General features: G+C 50.7%; 1 protein-coding gene across 1 annotated transcript; it reads right to left on the reverse strand.

The window, feature by feature from the left end:
- FKBP1A (FKBP prolyl isomerase 1A) lies at positions 1-26292 on the reverse strand. The gene is given in 6 exon segments (XM_042980737.1): positions 1-1136; positions 3019-3188; positions 6394-6452; positions 6455-6505; positions 25990-26037; positions 26121-26292. Coding segments are annotated over 5 exon segments (324 nt in total). The 5' UTR covers positions 26158-26292; the 3' UTR covers positions 1-1136; positions 3019-3059.
- Positions 26293-26700: the final 408 nt, after the last annotated feature.

Consider the following 26700-nt stretch of genomic DNA (forward strand, 5'->3'; position numbering starts at 1 on the left):
TGAGAAAAGCCAGCATAAAGCACTTTTATTGCAATAATAAAACTTGGAACTTATACATAGTGCAGGGAGGTGGGGGTGGGGGATAGGCAGCAATAATTTCTCTCACCAAATCACTACACAGGACAGCAAAGGGGTGAGAGGGGGGAGGAAAAGGCAGGAAACTCTGAGATCGGCAGGGGGAGCTGAACATCAATGCTGCACATCAAAAACCAGGAGATGCTGAAGCTGTGATGACCAGCATCATTTTTCTCAAGACAACACTCAAGGGTTTGTCATGATGGCTGGGCTTTCATCGGGTGTTAAGTGTCTACAAACAGCACCTTCAATTTAAACTTTCGATTAAAGTTTCTTAAAATTTAGGAAGTGGAGCTTGGATAGCTATGAGATTACAAAAGTCCTGAATATCCGTTAGAAAAACCACAGGATGGAGGGGCGGGGGCGGGGGTGGGGGTGGGGGGAAGCCAGGCCACGAAGAAGGCTTCAGAGGTCCCTGCTGGCCTGGGGACAAATACCTGTAGTGTCCAACATCGCAGTGACAACCATCTGCTTCCAAAAGGCAGAGGGTTTAAGGGGAGGGTGGGGCAGGGCAGTGGAGGCAAAGGCTCTCCTCCCCCTCCCCATTTCAGTTTTGGGTAGGGCTTTTAATTCAACCCAAGGACATCTCTCAACTTGGAGATAATTCGGCCCTCGACAGCGCCTCAAATCTGCTATGGCTTTGCAGCGCAGCAGCAAGAATGTTTAATATATAATAGATAAAAATTTCATCCAAAAAAAAAAAAAAATAATAAAATAAAGATTCTTGCAACCCCCCCCACCCCCACCAATTCCTATTCTAAAATTAACCCATTACTTGTGCTGTTAATACTTGACTAATACTTAAGTGGAAACCTAGATCCAAAAGACTGAAACTGAACCTTCACCCCAAAACGAAAACGAAATAAAATGAGTAACTTGAGGTTTACGGCAGATAGTTTAGGTCAACACACATACGAGGAGAAAGGGAAAGAGCGAAGCCGGGTGACAACACATTCAGTCGGGGTCGATGTTTATACAAAGAGTGTAGTGGAACATCAGGAAAAGCTCCATACGGATTCGCGTGTGCGCATCTGGAGGCGCCACATCCCTCCACGGCACATCTGTTGGGGACAGAAAACCTGTCAGTTCCGGCAGCACAGTGCCCTGCGTGCGCGGCGGGGGCGGACTCGAGGCTGTCTGCCACGGCAGGTCCCTTCCCCCAAGAGTTCCCAGGTCTCCCTTTGAACGAGCCACTTCTGCTCTGGCCGGGCTTGGCCGGGCTTGGGCTGGATTCCCAGGTGAGCAGGCTCCTTCCTGGCTCAATTGGCAGTTTTTTTGTTTTGTTTTGAACCTAAGCTTATGTTTACCTGCTGAGGAGAGCAGTGACGGTACAGTTCCCCAAGGTCACTGGGTCTCCAAGCCGGATGCACACAAGAATCACCTGGGGGGCTTTAAAAACCTGCAATGCTTGGATCCCACTGCCAGTAATTGTGGTTAAGTGGCCGAAGGTGTGGCCTGGGCATCAGGAGGCTTCCCAGGTGACTTCCGTGTGCGTATATCCTTCATGTTGAAGGGATTTAGACAATGTCTGCAGTCTTTATTCATCTACTCCAACCTACAACTTTCCAGATCTGCCCTTGGGCTTTCCATCAAGAGCTCTGCAAGAGGGTCTGAGATGTTCTTTGGCCGTGTGTGGGGAGGTGTAGGCCAGGGTGACTCACAGCCCTCTCTCCCTTCCTTCCTCCGCCTCCATCCGACCAGATTTATAGAACGCTGGTACCCAAATCAAGATAATCCCAAGGCTCTCCTCAAATACTTTTACGTCCAAAGGGCTTAACTCTCAGAGAACAGGAAAGAGGGTTTAGATTAGGTATAGACCTTTGGGCAGACAGAGGCTCTGTAAGGAGTTCCTTCCTAGTAAGAATGACAAGTACAGAAGCCAAGGTCAGCAAACTGGCCCAGGTCTGTATGACCCAGGTATGTAGGGCTCAAAGCACAGGGAGAGGAAAAGAGCTAAGAATTTCAAAAGCCCTTGTGCTTAACGGAGTCCACAGCAGGACAAGGTTAGACCATAACAGACAGGCTGGCAGCCACCTGTGACCACTTTCGAACAAAGGCATTCTCCCTCAGGCCCCAGTTGTGGTCCTCTGGCTCCAAGGGCCAGGAAGGGGGCAAAAGTAGAGGTCTGGGGCCAGCTGGAAAGATGACACCATTCGTGTGTTTTATGATCCTAAAACCCACATGAAAAGTTATGAGTCATTACGACATGGAGTTTGGCTTCCTAGAAATGAGGGTAAAGGAAGGAAAACAAGCCCAGGAAGGGGTTCTGGTGCTAGTCTGCCACGGTCTGGAAGTGACCTCGAGTAAGGTCTTTCTCTCCAGGTCTCGGTTTCCTCACCTGTTATGCAGGAAGGCTGATGGTCCCTAAGGTCCTTTCCTAGGAGTGTCTGGGAGTGTCCTCTACATTTCAAAAGCACGCCCTGGCCTCAGCTTCCCATGCACGGAAAATGAGCTGGCCTGAGCGCTCCAGGGTCCTGGACTTGCCCCCGAGGCAGCTGGCTCGGGTGACAGTGCCTCTCTCACACCCCCTGACAGGCAGTGACCACACTCTACATGGCGAGGGGGCTGCACACACTAGGGTGTAGTCCTTAACAGTGTTACTTCTACAGAACCAAAATGCCAGCATTATAAATTTGGCCGTATTTCCGGTTCCCAGCTCGGTTTTAGTTTGCAAATTATATACAAAAACATACTTTATTTCAACAGCTACTATCAGCGGCCCCGTCCCAATGAGTCTGCTCAACAGCACGTGGCTTTCCTTTCCCCAGGATGACCAACTGTGGCATCTGAGGTGTATACCAGTAACTAAAATCGAAACACTACCCAATAGAGCAAGAACGCAGGGGGAAAACCCAAGGCCTTTTTGGTTCTGCTACCCAGCAAACAGGCGGTAAACGGGGGGTGCCAAGGCGGTAGGAGGCCCTTGGGCACTCAGCTCCTCACCCAAGAACGGGGCACAGGGGGCTCGAGGGGGGCTGTCCCTGTCATTCCAGTTTCAGAAGCTCCACGTCAAAGACGAGGGTGGCATTCGGTGGGATGATGCCTGGGTGGCCGGTGGCACCGTAGGCGTAGTCTGGGGAGATGGTCAGTTTGGCTCTCTGACCCACACTCATCTGTGAAAAGAACAAAGAGAGAGACTCAGTTGGACGCCCTCCCCAGCTGTCCCTGTAAGAAGCAGGGCCGTTTACCGGGGTGTGCTGGTGCGGCATAGCGGGGCGAGGACAGCGACCGTGCGGAACGTGGAGGCTGACAGTCAGGCTGCACGATCCCTGCATCTGGCTCTCAGGGGCCCAATGGCAGATAAAAAACCACCTTTCTGCCCAGGGTTTACTGACCCGGCTCTGGGCAGCCAGCGCCACAGAAGTGTCACCACTCAGTCCTTTGGTGGCCTGTCACCCAAAGCATATGTGTGTGGCACCTACACTCTTAAAAAAGTATTCTGATCAAAACTCCGCTTTAAAAGAAAACACACACACACACACAGAAGGTAGTATATGGGGTAGTCTACTTTTTCTGTACTTTATTTATACTTCTAGTCAGACATATAGAAAACTTTTTAAAAAACATAATTTTACAAAGAAGCATGTATGGTACGTTACCAATAGTGTAAAAAGAGGGAAGTATTTATATACTTGTACCTTGCCTAGATAAACAGAAAACACCTTTGGAAGGACACAAATAATACCAGGTTTTCATGGGGAGGAGAGAGTACAGTGGCCAGGGTGGAGGGAAATTTTTCACTTTAAAAAATACATTTGGGGGCACCTGGGTGGCTCAGTCGGTTGAGCGTCCGACTTCGGCTCAGGTCATGATCTCACAGTCTGTGAGTTCAAGCCCCGCATCGGGCTCTGTGTTGATGGCTCAGAGCCTGGAGCCTGCTTCGGATTCTGTGTCTCCCTCTCTCTCTGCCCCTCCCCTACTCTGACTCTTTCTCAAAAATAAACAAACATTAAAAAAAAAAAATACATTTGTCCTTTTTCATTTCCAAATCAAAACTTACACTAAGTGAGTTTCAGTATATATTTTCTGAACGGTGAGCAGGCTCTCTGCTCTGCCCACCTTTCCAGCACTCTCCGCTAAGCCCTCCGTTGTGCACTCCTGGCTCCCTGACCCAGCCCAGGAGACAGCAACTAAGGACAGAGCTGCAGGCTGCGCTCCTCTAACACAACTCAGAAACCGTGTTCCCCTCTCCTTTGGGAAACGAGGACACGCAGAACTACGGTGATAAGAGTAGTTAAAAGCATTATGGCTTAATCTAATGAACTTCAAAACGTTCGTGTCCTGGGGCGCCTGGGAGGCTCAGCCAGTTGAGCATCTGACTTCTGATTTCAGCTCAGGTCATGATCCCAGCGCTGTGGGATCGAGCCCTGCCTCAGACCGCCCTGAGCATGGAGCCTGCTTGAGATTCTCTCTCTCTTCCTCTGCCCCTCTCCCCAGCTCACGCTCTTTCTCTAAAATAAAATAAAAAAATTTAAAAAAGATCATGTCCTTTTACTCAGCAATTCTACTTCCAGAATCTTCTAACAACCCGAAATGCTCATTATAAGGGGAGTGGTTTCATTGGCACATCTGCAACATGGGTCAGCCACCAGAAAGAACACAGTGGCCTTAAATGCACTAACACGGAAAGATGGCCCAGACACAGTCAGAGGAAAAAAAGCAAGCTGCCAAAACAGTACCTATGGCAGGACTGCGTACCTGTAAACATGTAAAAGCAAAACAACGATCTCAGAAGAAAGGGAAAAGGGGCACAAGATAACCCCCCTTCTTCCTGTGCTTTTAACTCATTCAAACAAATACCCCGTGGAGTTTCAAAGATGCTCTATGCAGGTCTCAGACCACTCAGACTTCTCACAAGTGACAGAGCTGTGGGTCCGGGGGGAGGCTGGGCATCTCCCCAACACCCGCGAGGCCTCACCAAGCCTGGGATGTAAAATAGGCTGATAACATTATCTCGGGGGCAGCTACGGCTCTTGGAACACAACGCAGTTATTGTTCCAGTGCCGGAACAGCCACAGAAGATGGCTGTGGTGTGGACAATGGGTGGCATGGTCGCTGGGGGATGGGCTACAGACCAAGAGCCAGCCAGACGAGGGCAGTGGGGACAGAGATTTCCAAAGGGAAGTAAACCATGAAGATCCTCTCTCCTCCTCGCACTGCCAACCCTCTGCCCTGCAGGAACAGAAATCTAGACGCTTGGGGGGTGGGGTGGCTTAAAGTTTCTGCAGGTTAAACAGTTCATCTGGAGATAAATCAGTGTGTATTCTGGAAAAGAGAAAGACAGAAATCTTTCTCTCCACTTTGGTTACATTTCAGTTCTCTTTGGTGGAAGGAAAGAGACTAATTACCTATGACACAGGGCTGACATAAAGCCCCGAGTCTCAGGACGCTGGAACCTGGTCAGCGCCGAGAAAAAACCTGCTGGGCTCGATGGAAGGCTAGAGCCCAACTGAAATCTGGCAACCCTGGGTCCCCTGTTGTCCACTGGGAATTCTGTCATGTTGGCAGAACAAAAGCTGTTTACACTAACGGGGAGGAAGGGCCGAGGAAACGGACTCAAGACAAACAAAATGACTCTCTCCAGGAGTATGACCTCTCGGAAGCGGTCTGACACAACAGGGCCAATAATAAGACAAATGCAAATTAAAACCACACCAAGACCACATTTTTTTTCACTCGCTGTATTGTCCTGAATCCAAAAGTTTAACGACACACTGTGCTGGAGGGGCTGGGAGGAGACAGGCCCCCTCACAGCCTGCTGGTGGCAGCTCGGTATAATCCCTACGGACAGCAACTTGGCAAAGTGTCAAAATACAGCGTGCACAGCCAGTGAAGCCCTCACCCCGACTTCTGAGAGTCTGCCTACGGCAACGCTCACACAAATGTAAAATTAAGTCCACACAAGACTGGTCACCGCGGCACTGTTTATGACAGCAAAGCACTGGAGGTGACCATCAATAGGGCACCGATCACGTCAATTACTGTCCACCCACCTAAGGGAATGTGGTAAGAGAGCTTCCTCCCCTCTTTATGTGCAGATATATAAAGCGTGAAAGAGAGATTCAGTGAAAAAGCAAAGGGCAGAACACTGTGTGGGTCCCCAGCGGGGGGAAAAAAAGTACGTGCTTGAAGAAACTCTACAGAAAACGTTAGTAACATGACTTCCTGGGGGTGAGGGGACTGGCAAGACGGGGTGGGACGGAAGTGAAATTTTCCACTTACACCTTCATTGATTTCTGAACCACGTGAATGTCCTAGCCACAAGCATCATTTAAAAGGTAAACACTAGGAAACAAAACAAAACAAACGAGAGCATACCTGGGCAACCCCTTCTTCCCAGCCTCGGATCACCTCCTGCTTGCCTAGCATAAACTTAAAGGCTTGTTCCTGTCCCGGGAGGAATCAAATTTCTTTCCATCTTCAAGCATCCCTGTGAAAAAGGGCAGTTGTAACATGAGCGACAAGGAGTGACGGCGCGACCCGTCAGACGCCGGCAGCAGAGTGGCCGTCCCAGACGCCAGCGCTGAAGGGCCCGGCAGGGCGTCCCGCGTCCTCCGAGGGCCTCCGCAGCTGGGACGGGCCCTCCACCCGGGTCTGCGCATGTTCTTCCCGCCTCCGAGCAGCGGGCCAGGCCCCAGAGGCAGGCGGCTGTCTACCTGGTGTGAGAACAGGGAACTGCGCGCTCCTGACGGGGCTTCCCGGCACCCCTGCCCCCGGACTAAGAGTCGCCGTGGGCCCCGGAGGCACACGCAACAGCTAAAAGTCACACACAGCCCAGGAGCAACAGGCCTTCCTTGATGGCGGGCGGCAGCACAGCCGAACCGAACTGGAGGACACCAGTGGGCGTCGGACGGCCGGAGAGGCGGCCATGCAAGAGCCACCGCAAACCTCTCCTGATGGCCCCCAGGCAGCTCCAGCCGAACTGCGGGCAGGGCTTCCACCCGGAGTCAGCGACGTTGCACGCACCTGATCCTCCCCCAGCACTGTCCCCATTTCACAGAGGAAGGAACTGAGGCAGAGGGAGGGGAAGCCGCCTGCCCAAGCTAGACTAGCAGTCCAAACGCCACGTTCATTGGACTACCCCCGTGTCCGGGGAGCCGGACGAGCCACAATGGCAGCCACTATTCAAAGGGGGACTTGCAGAGGTGGAGACGCCAGAGGGTGAATGCCACAACAGGGACATACACCTGCAGCCCCTCCTTCAAAGACGACCGTCTGCGGTGGGTTCTTGGGAAGCCAGAGGGACCGACGGGAGAGCCGTCCATCCCAGACTGGAAGGGCAAGCCAGTTGTTGACATACAGCTAACAGAGCAGGTTTCACTGGGGGCCGTGGGGTGGGGGTGGGGGGCCTCCACGGTTCTAAGCATCGCTCAGGAGACCCCGTGAAACACAGAATTCTGTTGAGTTTGGCCACTTCTAGAGGAGGAGGGAAACCCTAACAAAATCCCAACTTAAAAAACAATGTCAAGACTTGTAAGCGGGATAGGGAAGCAGAGAGCAGTTGAGAGCTTTATCAGAGCCACCAGACTAGCTGTACTTTGACGAATAGGAAATGGGCAGTGGCGGGAACGGGAACTGCTGTCCTCACGGAGCAGGAAGGCAGACAGATGTCCCAAGCAGAGCGGGTGCTGACCCCGCCGGAAGCCTAGAGCTGGGAGCTGAGGACCATGAGGCAGACGGGAGGACGGGGCCCCACCCCTGCCAGGTCAGTGCACAGCCAGCAACTGAGGCCCCACGACCAGCAAGCTGGGGCGTACACGGAGCTCATCTCTCCACCAGAACACAATTACCACCAGATGAAAGAAGTGACAAATGACAGGACTTGAACAGTTTCCTATAAATGAGTAGCTGGGAGAATAGGCGTCCACCTTCACTGTAGACATTCCCCTGTAGGCTCTACTGCATACACGGAACCCAGCCTAACTGAACCCCGCATCAAGGGTGAGAGCAGACAATGAGCTGGATTCTCAGAATCCGCTCTTTGACCAGCCAGACAGCCTTTCCATGCACCCACCGAGACTGCTTGCAACAAAAATAAGGAAATCAACTCCAAGGCTTAGTTAACTCACCCAAGGTCAGAGTCAGTGGGTAGTGGGGCCTGGCTCTAGCAAAAGGCTTTCATTGAGCCCAATGGGGACTGAGAGCTATGAAGGAGACCAAAGACCAGAAACAGCCTCTTCCTGGTCTGTGTTCTTTTAAGGAGACCTTGAATAGAGGAGCCCCAGGGCTTCCTAAGCAGCCTTGATATGTAAATCACTAGGTGAGGAAGCCCCCTGGGAAAGAGCCTAGAAGACAGGGTGGTCCCTGACCTCTGAGCCCTGCCTGTGAAGGCTGGCTGGACAAAACACACAGAGAAAGGGGCGCCTGAGTGGCTCAGTCGGTTGAGCGTCCGACTTCGTCTCAGGTCATGATCTCGCAGTGCATGAGTTTGAGCCCGTGTCGGGCTCTGTGCTGACAGCTCAGAGCCTGGAGCCTGCTTCGGATTCTGTGTCTGCCTCTCTCTCTGTCTCAACCCACTCACATTCTGTCTCTGTCTCTCTCAAAAATAAACATTAAAAAGAAAAATTAAAAACAACAACAACACCACACACACACACACACACACACACACACACACACACACACACACACACACACACAGAAAAACCTGCTTAGAGGGCCATCTGGAACCCAGGCTGTTGCACATTCCACACCCTTGGAAAATCCAGACCAAGCACTCCCATCCCTCTTTCCAACTGAACAACTTTCCAGGAGCAGCAACAGCATGGCCCAGGAGATGAACTGGAATCAATCTAAGCCTTTCACCAGGGTTGGTGTGGAGTGGGCACATGGGCCAGTTTGGGCACTAGGATCAACTGCGAAGTCTACTGGAGCCCTGCTGGAAAGACCTGCCTCACGGGTAAAAAAAAAAAAGAAACCCATTCAGGAAGAAAACTCCTGCCCTCCCTTCTTGTTGAACACCATCATGTGAGGATGTGATGTCTGGAGCCTTGGCAGCCACTTTGTAACCATGAGAAGGTCAGGAGTACCACAGAGTAGTTGTCCCATTGTTATGAACCAGCCCCACACTGCCTCCCTCAAGCTTTAGGTTCTGAGGTGGTTAAAAATCTGCTTTGCCTTAAGTCAGCCGAAATATTACTGAAAATAACCGAACAGGTATGAGGTGACCCTTTACTGGATATGTACGCAACACACACCCCACTGCAGTGCTGCCATGAGGGGGTAAAACTGGAGCTCAACAGCTCACACCACAAAGAGCCGTCACCGTTCTGACAGCAGACCAGCGTGCCCTGCCAGGACCCAGGACACATAAACGTTTATCAACAAAACAAGACTTACACGTAATAGTTACGACATGGGATGCACTTCTCATTTTTAAAAAGAAAGCTGACTGTGACCCCCTAAATTTACGTCATAATACACTACTGGCTTGCAACTCACAGTTTAAAAGATATCGTATGCCTGGGTGCCTGGGTGGCTCAGTCTGTTGAGCGTCTGACTCTTGATCTTGGCTCAGGTCATGACCTTGTGGTTCGTGGATCAAGCCCCACATGGGGATCTATGCTGGCAGTACGGAGCCTGCTTGGGATTATATCCCTCTCTCCCTCTCTGCCTCTCCCTTGCTTGTGCTCTCTAAATAAATAAACAAACATTTAAAAAAAATTTTTAAAAATACAGTGTATCTACAAAAGAATTAGCCTCTTTCAGCCAAATAGGAACATGACCCCAACCAGGGCAAGATCATGTTCTGACTGCAATGAGAAACCACAGGGTATGGGGACAGACTCCCTACACTTCCCTTTCATACCTGATTAAATGCACTGCCAAGCTATCTCCAGATGCTTACTGTCTGGCCAGTTCCAGGCCAAACACACAAGGTGCTACCTGCTGTTGAGCCAACCTGGAGAAATGGACACTCTTCAGTGCAGAGACTGTGGGTCTGGGAGCATGTCTGTCTAGCCCCAGATCTCTTCAGGTTTTCTGGGACACTGAAGGACAAAGCCTTTCCCTACTACTTTAAGAAACCAGAAAAACCAAGAAGGATTTCTAAGTGAAGGGGCTGTAAGCAGGAGCTTTGCTGAGGATCCTTATTCTCCTCCCCTATTTCAGATGAGCTGTTTCTCCTGGGACAAGGACATGAGCCTTGCTCCACAACTTCAGACTACTGTTCCCACCTGTCAATCTCACCTACTCCCACTTCCTTGGAGGAGAAATCTTCTTAAGGAAGGGTGGGTGGTGGTGTTGGTAATGGTGGGGTGCCTTACGCCCGAGGAGGGGTTATCTTATAATCTAAGTCTGAAGGGTAAACATCACCTCTAGAGCTGCGCAAGATGCCACGCAACTGGCACAGGCTATACGGGCAAGGAGGGGCTAGAAGGAGGGCTTCCCCAATGGGGAGGAAAAGACCACCTTATATATGCCTGTAAGTTGTCAGGCCAGGTGAGGAGGTGATGTAGGAGAGGAAGCAGTGTCCATTAACAAGGAGAAATGGATATGTGTACAGTGTTTTCTAGAGTGTGAATTAGGTTGGTCAGTGCCGAATGCAGAATATGACAGAAGCTGTTACATCAAAATAGCTTTGGCAAAGGTGGAGTATTAGGGATCAGATTTACCCTCCCACGAAACAAACAAACAAACAAAACCCACACAGAAACAAAAACAAAATGAAATGCATGAAATAAACACATGAAATAAAACACAAAACAAAACCTCCGTCATGAAAAGAGAGAGAGATGGGAATGCAAGCTGGTGCAGCCGCTCTGGAACACAGTATGGAGGTTCCTCAAAAAACTAAAAACAGAACCACCCTACGACCCAGCAATCGCACTACTAGGTATTTATCCAAAGAATACAGTGTGCTGTTTCCAAGGGACACATGCACCCCCATGTTTATAGCAGCACTATCCACAATAGCCAAAGTATGGAAAGAGCCCAAATGTCCATCGATGGATGAATGGATAAAGAAGATGTGGTATATATCTACAGTGGAGTATTACTCGGCAATCAAAAAGAATGAAATCTTGCCATTTGCAACTATGTGGATGGAACTGGAGGGTATTATGCTAAGTGAAATGAGTCAGTCAGAGAAAGACAAAAATCATGACTTCACTCATATGAGGACTTTAAGAGACAAAACAGATGAACATAAGGGAAGGGAAACAAAAATAATATAAAAACTGGGAGGGGGACAAAACAGAAGAGACTCATAAATATGGAGGGTTACTGGAGGGGTTGTGGGAGGAGGGATGGGCTAAATGGGTAAAGGGCACTAAGGAATCTATTCCTGAAATCATTGTTGCACTATATGCCACCTAATTTGGATGTAAAAAAAAAAATAAAGAATTAAATTAAAAAAAAAAAGAAAAGAAAAGAGAGCAAGAGACAGAGAAATAACCCAGATAACAGCTAAACATGGTTTTTAAGACAAGACTCTGGACACTGCAACAAAGGACAGTGATTCCTGAGAGATGGGGAACTAGCAAGGCGAGCCGAGCCCTATGAATGCCCAGCTTACAGCCTTGGGCATTTCCGGGGAGAGGGACCTGGATGGAGCTCAAAGCAGCTGGGAGTCCAAAGGACACAAACCAGGAAGGAGACAAGTGTAGAGTGAAATCCCCGGAGATTTACAGAGGGTCCCTCTTGAGTATTCAGCAGAAAACTAATCAGCACACGTTTAAGGAAACTACTTAAGGCCAGGAAAAGAACGATCTAAAGGATGGATTAGAAGGAACAGTGCCCAGTGCTTACACAGAGCTGGGATCAGTGACTGTTCCGCTAGCCAGACTGGAGAAAATCATGGTTTATGAGGCACTGAGTAGGAGGATATCCAGAAGATCTCATCTCAGGAGTGGGGGATAATCAGCCCCAAATTGAGCACCGCTCCAGACCCACCTAACAAATCATAAAAACAAGATCCAAAAGGATCAAACTGTTTCCAAGTAACTTAAGTGCTTCTCAGTACAAAGCTCAAGAAGATTTATAGGAACAAAAATAGCCAGCACCTCAAAAGGTAAAATTCACAATGTCCAGCATCCAGATTAGCACACATGCAAAGAAGCGGGACGACACGACCCACAATGAAAGAGACTAACCAATCAACTGAAACTCACCCAGAGCTGACAGTTGTTAGAATCAGTAGAGAAGGGCAGTAAGATTCAAACCAAAGGTCCAAAGACGACAATGACACTGGGACGGAACAACTGGACACCCATAGGCAAAAAAGTAAAAACATGGACCTATACTTCACATCATCAAGTATCAACCCAAAAACTGTAAACATGAAACCTATAAAACTTCTAGAAGAAAACACAGGGAAATAATCTTTGTGACTGTGGGTTAGGCAGAGATTTCTTAGACATGAGGCCAGAAAGCACCATCCGTAAAAGGATACACTGAACGTCATCAAAACTAAAAACTTCTGCACTTTAAAACGTACTTTTAAGAGAATGAAAAGTCAAGCCACAGACTGGGAGAAAACCTTTGGAAAGCATGTACCTCATAAAGAACTTGTGTCCAGAATATATAAAGAGCTCTCAAAACTCCACAATAGGAAAAGAAAGAGCTCAATTAAAAAGGGACAAAAGATTGGAACAGATACTTCCCTGAAAAAAGGCAAATTAAAACCACCAGGCGATATGACGACTACTGAATTAGAAAGAGTACAACTAAAAAGACTGATCATAATCACGCACTGGTGAGGATGTGGAGGAACTGGAATTCCCACATGCTGCTGCTGCTGCTGGGAATATCAAGTGGACCGACCACTCTGGACAACAGGCCGGCCCGTTTAAGTGAAACATACACCTCCCATACGACCCAGCCATTCCGTTCATCTTGGATAAATATCAGCCTATGTCCACACAAAAAGACTTATATACATATATGCACAGCAGCCTCCCTTGAATAGCCAAAAACCGGAACAACCCAAACATCTGCCAACTGGTGAATGAACAAACCACATCCACACAGTAGGAAACTATTCAGCAATAAAGAAGAATGAGCTACTGATACACGAACAGCATAATCTCAAAATAATTATGCTGAGCAAAAGAAGCCAGACAAGGGTGTATTCGCTGTACAATTCCGTATATACAAAACTTTAGAAAATACAAACTCTGCTGACAGAAAAGCGCACCAGTGGTTGTTGGGGATGGAAAGAGGAGGTTTCAGAGGATAATGAAGGGACATACCAAAACTTAGGAAATTGTACACATTAATTGCAGTTTATCGAACGTCAATTAGGCCTCTACAAAACTGGGGGGTTTTTCCGAAAGGAAAAAAAAAGTGAAGAAAGTGTGCTTCGCTGAAATCCTACGTGCGTTTACCTCCTACACCCAAGCTGGCGGCGGATGGCGAGGGACTTCCTCTGCTTAGGGAGGGGGCAAGGAAAGCAGGCGGCCCGTCAAGTCTCAGCAGTTGCTCCCAACTCTGGACATCTGTGTGCCAGGACCGGGAGCCCTTGAACGGTGAAACCACCTGCCAAGCCAGTGCCGTAATTTCCTAGAGAAAGCACGCTCTGATGAGAGAAGGCAACTGAGGTTACAGTTCAGACCTGACAGCTGACACTCTAAGCTCCAAAGGGCACTCCCAGCAGAAACCAGCAACGGCATGGCCCTCCATTTGCGGAACCGACCGATGTCCCTTCTGACTACACACAAAGCTACGCCTCATGGTCCACAGACCGCCTGGGATGGCTCCATAGTCTCCCTTTCGAGAATGAATTTTTGTCTCTCCTGACTGAACGCAGCTTAAGGTCACAGACCTGGACGCAAAGTGCTGTGTCCCTGTATGTGCTATGTACTCAGCTCCACCCCTGGCACCCGCAGTGCTGGCGGCACTCGCGACTACTTTAAGATTGGCTCTGCCTGCACGATTTTTAAGAATCAGCAGGACAAGCATGAGGCTTCCATATTTAGACCTCTTCCCTGTACGGTAGGAAGGATCTGAGGGGTAATCCCAGAATGGCAGCTTTTACTTCTAGCACCTTTGAATTACTAATCAGTGAGAAAAAAATGTGAAAATCTGGGGGTCTCCAGCTAAAAGCACAAGCCTGTGTGAAAGGGTTGCAGGAGAGAGTGTTAAAGCAGCCTCTGGCTGCAAGACAGTTTATGTCACCTTTGTCTGAGTTTCCTCCCGAACGATTTAGCTGTTCCTTTGGGGAAGAACCAGACTCCAATCCCTGGGGAGGGAGCAGGAGGGCTTAAAAAAAAAAAAAAATGTGGGGAACAATCTCAAGTTCACCTCCCCCACAGCAGCCTGCTCTTTCCTGCTGCTCTTCTGTTTCAGGGTGTGCTCGCTCAGAAGGAACCAGCAAAGGCAGACCTGGCCAGCAGCTGCTGAGGAGCACGTGCCCTCGGACTCTGCTCCTGGTACTTGGCCCGAGGCACTGCCCAAGAAGCAGTGATTAAGACCCAAGGCCAGGATGTGGAGACTCGAGAGGACCACTGGGTTATTATTTCACTAATAATCCAACAGAAATGGAGCTACCTCCAGGGCTTCAGGGGGGCAGCACCCCCATATCCCCCCCACAGGGTAAGGGAAGTGGCTGCACAAGGCACCGGTAGCGAGGGCTCCGGCACCTGTTGCAGCTCAAGCTTGTGACTCACAGTGTGGTTTTCGGTTGCGGATGGAATCTTTGCAGGTGGTTTTCATAGGCATTTTGCAGGGTGCAGAACTTAGAAAGTTTTTAAATTAAAAACAAAAAACCCAAAGCCAAATCAAACAATGACAACAACAAAGAACATCCCAACCTCCAAACAAAACAAAGCTCTTGCCATTCACAGTTGGAAGAGGGAGAAAGGATTTCTATGTTCAATTCAACACATATTTTCTTTTATTAATTTTTTTAAATGTTTATTTTTGAGAGACAGAGCACGAGCTGGGGAGGGGCAGAGAGAGAAGGAGACACAGAATCCAAAGCAGGCTCTAGGCTCCAAGCTCCAAGCTGTCAGCACAGAGCCTGATGCGGGGCTCGAACCCACGAACCAGGAGATTATGACCTCAGCTGACATCGGCCGCTTAACTGAGCCACCCAGGTGCCCCTCAACACGTATTTTCTTAATTTTTTTCCTTAACGTCTATTTATTATTGAGAGATAGAGAGCATGAGCATGGGAGGGGCAGAGAGACAGGGAGACACAGAATCCGAAGCAGGCTCCAGGCTCTGAGCTGTTAGCACAGAGCCCAACGTGGGCATGACCTGAGCCAAAGTGGGAGGCTTAACCGACTGAGCCACCCAGGCGCCCCTCAACACGTGTTTTCTTAAGTACAAAAGTACAATGGTTGAATGGAGGTGGGGAAACTGAACCGAAAGTCACCAATTTTTCTGCAGACGTGCATTCAAAGCCACCTGGAACATTCTCAAATGGCTGTACTGACCTAGATACAAATGGATGTACCGACCCAGGCTTAGCTGTTTCCTTCTCCTCCTTATGTACAGAAATTTCCTCAACAGCCTTTAACTTAACTGCCTCACCAAAGACTCCTACAAACCGCAGCATGCACAGCCCCAGAGTGGAGAAAGAGCCTGTATCTCCTAGTCTCTAGTGATGCTCATTTCTTTTTTCCCATGTGAGCTTTATGCTTACCAAGGGCTGGTCAGCTATGCTGACTCCCAGACTCACTTATGTCAGTTATACTTACCGAGTAGAGAAAACATAATCAAACAGTATGCAAAAAAAATGAAACAGGAGTGTGAACAACAAAAAAAGAGTGGTCCTAGCTGTTTGGAAAGACTCAATAAAGGCAAGTCACTGAAAAATACTGCTCGTGAGTAACTGTGTGGATGAGACGGATGTATGTCTGAAGAAAGAAATCTTAAGCATATAGAAAGGTTGGGCGTTGAGATGACCTCCCAACAGTCCTTGCTGTTTTGGCTTTAAAAGAATCCAAATTAGTTTTTACAAGAACCTTGACGGGAAACTCTACCAGAAGAGCCATCCTAACAGAAAGACATGGGCCTTGAGTAAACGATTTATGTTTGGATTTGAAATAAAATGTTTAGAGAAGTCATGTCATTTTTACGATCAACTACCCACTAGTCCCCATCATGATGAATGAAAAGAGACTCTACACCTGAGGTAGCTAAGACATATGAATTCAAAGTTTATGTCTCATGTCCATTTCCAGGCCTCTGGGTTTGCACTCCCAGGGCAACCTTCCTGAACTGGGAGCTCTGACAGCCCCACAAACGTGGTATGATCGAAGGCCAAGTGCCTACCCAAAGAGAGAGCCGGCTTCCTCCCCACCATTGCACCAACTGAGCACAAGAACACATCCCCTCTGTTATCTGGAAATGCTCCTAAACTTTTGCTAAATCTCTTTAGATTCTATGACCAAAAGTGTATTTTCAAAGGAGATCCCATGATGGGAAGTACACAAACCAGAATGAAATCCTTGTGGGCATGCCTCTCCATCTTCCACTTTATCATAAATGAGTAAAAATACTGCCACATTGTATCTCATGGGGCGGGGTGGGGGAGAGCCCACAGAAGGAAAACAATACTTAACAGTGGCTATTTGGTAATGGTAGAAATATGCATGATCTTTAGCTTTTCTTCTTTTCCAGAAAACACGGAGGCGGGAGGCTGTAGGGTATAATGGCGTGAGTTCTGGGGCTTGGGCCCAGATGACCATAGTAATCCCCTCCCTGGTATCCCTGCGTCTGCCCTTTTTCTCCTACAGTTTAAACTTGACACGGCAGCTAGAGGGACATTCTTTTAAAATACAAGCCAGACCCTACTACTCCTCTGCTCAAGACCCTCCCACGGCCCCCCATCTTATTCAGAACAGAATCTCAAGTCCTGAAAATGGCCTAGGAGGCCCTGTAAGAGCTGCCACCCCACACTGCCATCCCTCTGACTTCATCCCTGGTGACTCTCATACTTCTCCGCTGCAAGAACATTGTTTCCTTCTGTTCTGTAGACACACCAGGGATACGCCCACCCCAGGGCCTTTGTCCCTGTTGTTCCCTCTGCCTAAAATGCTCTTACCAGATGGTCACATGGATTACTCCCTCACACCCTTCAGGTCTTGGTTCAAATGTTACTCTCTCATTAAAGTCTTCCCCGGTCTATCTAAAACTAAACCTTCTCCTGTCCCTTCCTTCACACTTACTGGTTAACATACAATATATCTTCGCTTGTTAACCACTTTCCCACTACAGTGTAAGATCTACGAGGACGGGCACTGTGTCTTCTTCAGTCCTATGTTCTTGGTGCTCGGAACAGTGCCTTGCACATAATCGATAGTCAGTGAGTGCTTGTAGAGAAACCAAAGGCACCCTTTCCCCCTCCAGGCCATTGCACACACTTGGCAAGCTCTCCCCTCCTGCCGGCCCGAGCCATACACATCCAAGACCACGTGGCCCTTCCACTCCAGGTGGGGGCTGCTCAAGGCCCTTCTCTCGAAAAGGTAGGCGCAGGGGAAGGCACTCCCTCAAGGTAAGCACCTCAAGGGCAAGGGTGAAGCCTTCCCCAGCTCCTAACATGTTTGCTGAATGACTGAGGGAAGGGCTTGGTGTGCTGCCCTGTGTGTAGTAGGTGTGAGAGAAAACAGTCACAATTTTACTAATCCACGGGGATTGGGCAAAGTGCAGAAGGTAGATTCTTGCTCTTATTCTAGCTTAAAGGAAACAGAAACGTTATACCAAATGTAACAGGAATGTGGCCTTTCTCCACTCCAGCTAGAGTCCTAAGTGACCACTATTCAAACTGTCCCTGAGAGACTCCATGCCAGGCACTGATGGGGAGAGGCCCTGGAGAACACCACCACTAGGCCTCTGGCCTCCTGAAGCCTGCAGTCTACTGGGGAAAGGGTGGGTGTAACTGTATACAACCTGACCGCGAGGAAGGCCATGAAGGAAATGGACAGATGCCTTGCCGGAGAATCCAAGGTACGTGTGTGATGCATTTGTGAAGAACCACTTTAGCCAAGGGTCAACTGGGGAAGACCCACTGAGGGGGTGCCATGTAAGTGTGATAGATAGGAGTCTGCCTGAGGTGGGGAGTGGTGGCACCTAAGCACAGGGCCAGAGAGTTCTCTGGGGGGGGGGGGGGGGGGGCCCTTGGTGTGTCCCAGGAACTGGAGGTGGGCCAGGGTGGTCTGAGCTCCTGGGAGGGGAGAGAAAAGGCACTGAGAACAGAAGACAGCACCCAGGAGAGGGTTGTTTCTCCCCACTCCCTTTCCTCCTCCTCTTTCCACAGCTAGTATTTATCTGGCCGAAGTTAAAGTGAGCTAGGGGAAGGCACACAAGGACTCAGTTGAGTTCTTCAAGTAGGTACAAGAACAGGAGAGGAAAAATAGAAATAAAAATAAACAAGGGCACCTGCGTGGCTCAGTCAGTGATCTTGCAGTCATGCGAGAGTCAGGTCATGATCTCGCAGTCCATGGGTTTGAGCCCCAAGTCAGGCTCGGTGCTGACAGCTCAGAGCCTGGAGCCTGCTTCAGATTCTATGTCTCTCTCTCTCTCTCTCCGTCCCTCCCCCGCTTGTGTTCTTTCTCTCTCTCAAAAATTAATAAACGGTAAAAAAAAATAATGAAAATAAACAAACATCATCATAAGCACCAAAAGGGAGAACTGAATAGTACATGCCTAAGTTATCCAAAGTACCCCCAGCCTTTTCCAGGAGAAATAAAAGGTGACAATACTATTTTTAGAGAAAATCCCAAAGCAGACAAGCAATTCCTAGTTTACAGATACAATGAACCCATTAGCACCTCATAAAATCAGTTATTTAAAAATGTTTTATTTATTTTGAGAGTTGGGGAGGGGCAGAGAGAGAGAGAGAGAGAGAGAGAGAGAGAGAGAGAAAATGCCAAGCAGGCTCCACACTGTCAGCTCGGAGCCTGACATGGGGATCAAACTCACAGACCGTGAGATCACGACCTGAGCCAAAAAAGCCAGAGTCAGACGCCTAACCGACTGAGTCACCCAGAGGCCCCCCAAATCTGTTTTTAAGTAGGCTCCACGCCCAATATGAGGCTTGAACTCATGACCCTGAGATCGAGAGTCACATGCTCTACTGCCAGGTGCCCCATAAAATCAGTTTCTAACCACCAAAAACATTCAAGTTAAAAAGCCTATGTTAAATTTTTATAGTACATAAATTATATCCAATAAAGCTGTTAATGAAAAAAAAAAAAAAAAAAAAAAGCCCATGAGACCTACTGAAAGGAACCAGAGCTCTCTGGAGAGAACAACTGATGCCAGGACCAGAGTAGGGACACCAAGGAAGTGACTAGGGAGTAGGGCGAGCATATCAAAAGGGTACCGGAGCCAGCCCAAAGGGGCTCCTGCTGGCCGAATCTGGGACAACGTGAGGATCAAGAAGGATAATGAGTATCAATGATTTTAAGCCCTCAGGAAAATTTACTATGAGTCCATATACTAAAAACAAACAAACAAACAAGTGGATAAAGGGGGGGAAAGTCTCTTGCCACCCCTGGGAAAGATGACAAAACAAATTCTTTAAAATGAAGATTTAAATTAAAGGGAAAGAATTAAGCTCTACCCTATCTTATGGAATGGCAGCTGATAAATGTGGAAGGTATGAAGGAATTTTTAAAACCGCCTCTTTGCAAATGCCAATGAAATGGAGACTTCTGGCAAGAATCAGCAATGATGTCCACACCAGAGGGGGAAGGTGGAGGAGACCAGGCACGGGCAGGATGCCCAGGGCCCCACTAACTGCTGCTAACTGCGAAGGGGGAAACGTACCCTTACAGAAAAGATCAAATTCGGCACCACCAATAATGCTGTTCCCCACGGTGTGCTGAGTATCGAGCACACAGCACCAGGCATGACTGGACGGCAGACGACACGAGGCGGAAGCGGCCAGATGACACCGGGAGAAAACGAGTGGACGGACGCAGGGCATTCATTCGGTAAGATCACAAGACGGTTCTCTTTGAAAAACCAGGGCCGGGGCGCCTGGGTGGCTCAGTTGGTTGAGCGTCCGACTTCAGCTCAGGTCACGATCTCGCGGTCCGTGAGTTCGAGCCCCACGTCGGGCTCTGTGCTGACAGCTCAGAGCCTGGAGCCTGTTTCAGATTCTGTGTCTCCCTCTCTCTGACCCTCCCCCTTTCATGCTCTGTCTCTCTCTGTCTCAAAAAATAAATAAACGTTAAAAAAAAAAAAAAGAAAAGAAAAACCAGGGCCATTAAGAAAAAAACCAGCACGAGGCCTCTCCTAGATTGGCAGTAGACACAACATCCAACTGCAATGAGTAAAACTTAAAAGAATTCTGGTTTAAAGAAAGAAAAAACACTTTCAGGACCACTGGGGGGGGGGGGGGTTACAATAATGCATCTGGTTTTAGGTCACTTAAGTCATTTCAAATTTTCTTAGGTGTGACCAGTAGGAGGATAAGGAGAATATCCGTATTCTTACAGCATGCTCGAGTATTTAAAGTGTCATGATGTCTGTGGCTGAAATGACTCCGTGAAAAACCCACAGATCACATGTACACACACACACACACACACACACACACACACACACACACACACACACACGCATATTCTGTAAGGAGACAGAAATGGCAAACTCAACAAAATGTCAACCATCACAGAATCTCGGTGGTGGGCACGTGGCTATTTGTTTAGATTTTTCTCTATGTGTGAAAACTTCGCAAGTAAGAGTCACACATACACATACACAAGCATGCTATGGGGCCTTTGGTTCACTTAAGACCGGCGAGCCTCCTACTCTTACCGGTGGAAGGAGAAAAGGGCACCTGCAGGATTCTGTACTCTGGTAACCACGATCCCAGAGGAAAGAAAATGATGCTTCCGTAGCAAGGTCTATTTCCAAAATGTTAAAACCCCATTATGTTAAGGAAGCTCGAGGAGAAGAGGAACGGACACCCCCAGATGGCGGCTGTGCTGGTGATGAGCACAGCACAACGCACGGACTTGTCACATCCCTGTGTCGTACACCTGAAACCAACGAAGCGTCGTGTGTCAGCTATGCTTCCATGGAAAAAAAAGGACCAACACCTCGGCTTACACAGCCAAGCTGCCACGGCCCAACTCTGCTCGGCTCGTGCCCCTCAAGACACAAGAAAGGAAAACAAACACCAACAACCCCCCTCGGTACCCACGTTTAGCAACTCAGCTACAACTTTCTTAGCCAATTTATTCTATTCTGTAGGCAAGGTTAGACCTATTTTATCTAAAAAAAAATTTTTTTTTATAAGTTTATTTATTTTGAGACAGAGAGAGAGAGAGAGAGAGCGCACGACTGAGCACAAGTGAAGGAGGGTCAGAGAGAAGTAGAGACAGAATCCCAAGCAGGCTCTGCAATATCACTGCAGAGCCTGATGCGGGGCTTGAACTCAGGAACCATGAGACCATGACCTGAGCCGAGATCAAGAGTCGGACGTTTAACAACTACGCCACCCAGGGGCCCCAAGGTTAGCCTTTTTTAACCTGAATCCTCACTCAGACCCATCTCTCTTATAAGTGCCCATTTCCCTATCTGTAGAGGAACAGAGGCTGAGGTCTCAGGGCCAACCCCGCCCTGCGTGGGAGTTTGGGCCACTCCAGGAACTGAGGGCTGACACCGGGGCTCTGCCTTTCTCCCACTTGAGACATCACGGGCAGTGCTGGTGGGAGGAAGGGCGGGGGGGGGGGGTGGGGAGGAGGGCGGGGAACGCATCACCCAGTGCCTGGGACACGAGCAGCCTTCATACAGTCGTATAATAACAGCAGCACTGTCACTGCTCCTGGCAGGTGTTCTTATTCCCATTTTACGGATGGCCACGGAGGCTGAGAAAAGTGGGACAATTCGGCTGAGCTCTCATAACATGTTATCCGGCAGGCGCAAGAGCCGAAACCTAGCCAAGGGCCCACTTCCTCTTCGGGGATCACCGTCCACCTGGCACCACCTCTCCCCACCTGCCCAGGCTGGCACGCCACACACCCAGGATACAACCGGAACCCTGTTTCTGTCCCTGCCCTCAAAAAGTTCAACGTCCACACAGGAGCCAGAAGGGAGCGGGCCTGTTAAAATCCAGGTCAGCTCACAACCCTCTTAGGGCTGCCATCTCACTCAGAGAGAGAGTCACCAACCTGCAAGGCCCCCCCATCACCCCTCCTCCCACCGCTTTCCCCTCACGCCCTCCGGTCCAGCCACACGGGTCTCCTTGCCATTCTCCCACCACACCAAGCACGCCCCAGCCTCGGGCCCTCTGCCTGCAACACTCTTGCCCCGATACCCACACCGCTCACTCAACTTCCCGTGGGTAAATATTAGCGTGTCATTTTGTCAGAGGCCTTTGGCAACCACTCTCCCCAAAAGCAGCGACCCCCTGCCCACGCCTGCACTCTGCTTTCACCTCTCCACAGTGCTTCTCCCCACCTGACATTCGCACCTGCCTGGGCCTTGCCATGCAAGGAAGCCCCACCACATCAGGTCTCTGCCTATGTCGTCCACTGGCCATGTCCCTAGTGCCTGGCTTGTCGCTGCTGCTCAGTGAACACCTGCCGTAGGAAGGAAACAGGGTCCTGTTCCAGTCACAGCCTCTCTGACTGAAGTCAGCACCGAGTGGGGGCCCGTCGGAGGAGCCTCTGCTGGGGGTGAGCCTTCCTCCAGACATCCGATCAGCCGAGAAACACTCGGCTGGTGGTGTGGGGGGGGGGGACGGAATAAAGTAGAGAGGAGAGGGGAGGGGAGACAGAGGTTAAAGAGAAGCAAGGGGCTGGGGAGAGGGCTGCAGGACAGTGGTCACCTCGGCTGCCCTCTAAGTGGACCTTCTGAGGAGACAGGGCTGAAGGACCCTTGGTCCTCCTCGTTTAGAAGCCAGGCTGCTGACAGCTTAAACCCAACCCCAAGGACATGATGTCAGTTACTTTTCAAGAGGATAAAACCAGAATTCCTTCAATCCACCTAAGGTTGCTCTGACAAAGGCAGGCATGTGGCCTGCTGACATGAGTAAAAGGGACACAAGCCTGGCTGTGTGTCAGGACAGGCTCAACAATACAGATGACGAACTACTGGAGGCAAGGAGGGAGCTGTGAGAAGCCACTTGGTCCTCAAGGCACATACTTGGCAAGTTACCCTTCCACCTCCTTCCTCCCACCTCAGTGCCTGTCATGCTACTGGGAGGCGCTGGGCTGGTGGCAGCAAAGTTTTCGTTTTCCCTTCTGGCACCACAAAGAGGTGACGCAGGCCTTTCTTTGAAGCCGCGTGCAGGCTGTGCTCTGCTAGGGGCCACAGAAGGCACCAGAGGGAGCCCTGAGAGTGGCATCAGGGCTACGACTGGCAGCCACCAGCGGCACTTAAAATGTCCATGTGGTCAAAGTCAGCCTGGGCTATGCATGTCTCTGCTGGCTGAGACCTTATTTCCACTGCTCTTTCTTTGGACCTGCCCCCAGTCAGCAGCAGGGGATACCAGGCCAGAGCAGGCTGGATCAAGAGTGTTTGCCTGACCTGAACCTGGGCCAGTTAGATTTTTCCCTCCTAGGAACTATCATCATTGGAGTCCCACGGCCAAACAACGTAAGCTGGATATTCAAAAGGAGACGGAGACACTGGGCATGGGGTGGGAGGGGCGGGGCACACAGGGGCCTTCCAACATCCAACATCTCCACTTGGGAGAAGCAAAGAAAAACGAATCCGACAAGGGAATACTGGGGCAACCAGGTAGAGAAAAACAGGGAGAAAAACTAGGAGTGCTATGAGAATTTCTTCTCCCTTCTTGAGCCCCAGTGGGCTCCTTGCCTGGGAAGACCCTCAGGTTCTTATGGTAACTCTCCCCACCCCCATTATGTTCCATCAAGATGAATTCTGCTCCCACTGGCTTGAAAGCCTTCACTGCTACAGATGAAATCTCAAAGCGCCTACCCATTCCTCTCACGCCCCCACAGGCCTCAAACAGGTTCTTCCTGGGAGGCTGGTGGCAAAGACCCACAGGAACAAAGCCGCCTGCCCAAGAACAGCCTATTCTGTGAGCAAGGGGCAGAGCTGGCTCCTCACTGAGGCGTCTTTGTAGAGCTTATCAAAAATGACATAAAAAAGAAAGCTTTTGTCCTGATGCATGCCAGGGTCCTGCGGCTGTTCGGGGAATGTGTGGGTGGGTGCCACCCTCAAGGAAAACACAGACTTGGAGAAGAGGCACTGGGAGCCCTGATGGTGTTCTGGGTCCCACGACCATCTGTTCTCTTAGGAAAGGCTCCAGACGTGCTGTGTGGGGACATTTCACCAAAAGGCACAGTGAGGCATGGTTCTGTCGACATGCTGTGGATCCAATCCCGCCATGAGCACTAAAAGACGGGTAAGCCAAGGCTGAGGGGCACAGACTCAGGAGTGAGACAGATAGAGCCAGTTATCCTAGTATGGCTAACTTATAAAATGGGGGTGGGACAGTCACCTCATTACCTCTCCGAGTCCCAGGGTCCGCACCAAGTTGGCGGTGGGAACCGCATTAACTGCCCACTCACCCCAGCACTGCAAAAGGCAACGCTTACTCTTCTCATCCCACCGATCACAAGCAACCAAACTGACAAGCTTTCCTCCATTAGACCTCCCAGGCTCGGGTGCTGACCATGGCCTACAAAAATGGCCATTTAAAAACGTCAGAACCACTTTCCAGCTTCATTTCACAGGCACGAGAAAGTTCCCTATGAAGATGGGTTGCAGTACCTCCTCCTTTGGTAGCCTTTTAAAAGGTTCTAGTTCTTGACTCCCTCCACCCCCTGCCCCCATTTCTGCCCACGGAGAAGGGCCAGAGAAACAAAACAGCCAAATAAGTCAAAACGCCTGGGAAAGGGGATGTTGGGGGCCTCCTTCTCCTTCCCAGTGAAAGTCACTTCCCTTAACACAGGGCTCCCCCCATAATCTGGGAGGGAAGGGTAAAGCTTATGCCTGAGCAGCTTGGTCACAACTGCCTACAGCCTACTACCCAGGAGGAGGAGGAGAAAAAAGAGAAGGGAGGGAAGGAGAAGAAACAGAGGAAGGGGGAGGAGGAACAGAGGAAAGGGTGGGAAGGAGGAGAAAGGGGAAGAAGGACGGGGAGGGAAGGTTATTCGAATCTACAGTGCAGCTACACCAATCACCACCCCCCCTCCAGCCCACAGCCACAGAGTCTCCGCCTGCTTAGCCTCCACCCCCCTCCCCAATACAACCCAGGAGGACCTTGTAAGGGCATGGAGTTAAAAGATGGTCTCAAGGCACCAGACTCTGAAGTCTGAATTCTGGCTGAAGGTCTACAATCTCCTTTGGTTTTCATTACTGTTCGTTACCCTAACTGGGCCTCAGTTTCCTTAACTTTCAAATGGGGATGAGAAAACCTCTACTCCTAGAAGGGTTGGGGGGCAGGGGCTGAGGGGCGAAATTACACGTTCAGGCAGCCCAGGCTGTCGTGGCTACCGAGGCTTGGATTTCAAAGTGGCTCAAAAGTAAGATGAGCGGATCTAGCTCATCCGAGGCCAGGCTGAAGTCAAAGCCGTGCCTTGGGAACCAGGATGAATCCCGACTTTGGAAGAGGCCCCTCCGCAGACTGGAAATTACCTCGCCCTTCTTATCTCCATCCAAGGGAGGGCCGGAAGGGGAGGCTGGGTGTCACCCGGGACACAGAAATGGTACAAATCCTTTGATGGTCCGGGGCCAGGGCTCTGCCCGTTCCGGAGCATGTGACCTTGCGCCGGCGACTTCGCCTCCCCAAACCTCAGTTTCCCCATCTGTGCAGTGGGCACAGGGCTGTTCGGGAAGCGCGAAACCGCCGGCTCACACCGTCCCGGGTTCGGCAGGCGCGAGGCCGCCCCCTCGGGGGCGCTGCCACCGCCCAGGCCTCCGCCTCGGGCCACGCGGGCCCCGCCGCCGCCGCCGCCGCCACGCCCCGGGCCTCTGCCCCCAGGCGGCAGCTACAGGCCACCCGGGGCCGGGCCCCCCCACCCCGCGGACCCGCCGACTCACCCGTGTAGTGCACCACGCAGGTCTGGCCGCGCTTCGGGAAGGTGCGCCCTAAGGAGACAGACAGACGGGAGCGGTGAGCGGATGCGCGCGGCGGAGGGGGCACTCTGGGAGCGCCGAGCGCGCCTACTCACCGTCTCCGGGGGAGATGGTCTCCACCTGCACTCCCATGGCGGCGGCGGCGGCGGCGGCGGCTGGGGACGCTGGGCTGGCGGGCGGCGCGGCGGGCAGCGTGGACCCACAGCAGACCTGGCGGCAGCTCCCCGGCTCTGCCTCGGCCCTGGGCGCCTGGCCTGCGCACGCGCGCGCCCCCGCACGCCCCGCCCTGCGTGCGCGCCCCACACGGCGCGCACGTCCCCGAAGCCCGGGCCGCGGGGCTGGGGGACCGGAAGCCCGGCAGCCCCGCGGCCTCCGGATGCAGCCGTCTGGAGCGCCGTCCTGCTGCCCCCGCCCTTCCTTTCTCGTGCTCCCGGCCGGCGGCCTCCTCTTTCCCCGAGTTTCCGCGTGTGGGAAATGGGGGTAATGGCCGGGGGGTCGGCCCGTTCCCGGCTGGGTGCCTTTGGGCAGGTTCACACTTCGAAGTGCACACTTGCGTGAAAAACGATGGTTGTGGGAGGTCAGCGCATGTGTGCGTTCACGTTAGCGATCAACAAACGATTCAGGATTCTGAGCTCTGCTTTTCTTCGTTGGAAGAGGAGTCGGTATTCACACCGC

The sequence above is a fragment of the Panthera tigris genome, chromosome A3 (genome assembly GCF_018350195.1).
Source record: "Panthera tigris isolate Pti1 chromosome A3, P.tigris_Pti1_mat1.1, whole genome shotgun sequence".
NCBI classification, from domain to species: Eukaryota; Metazoa; Chordata; class Mammalia; order Carnivora; family Felidae; genus Panthera; species Panthera tigris.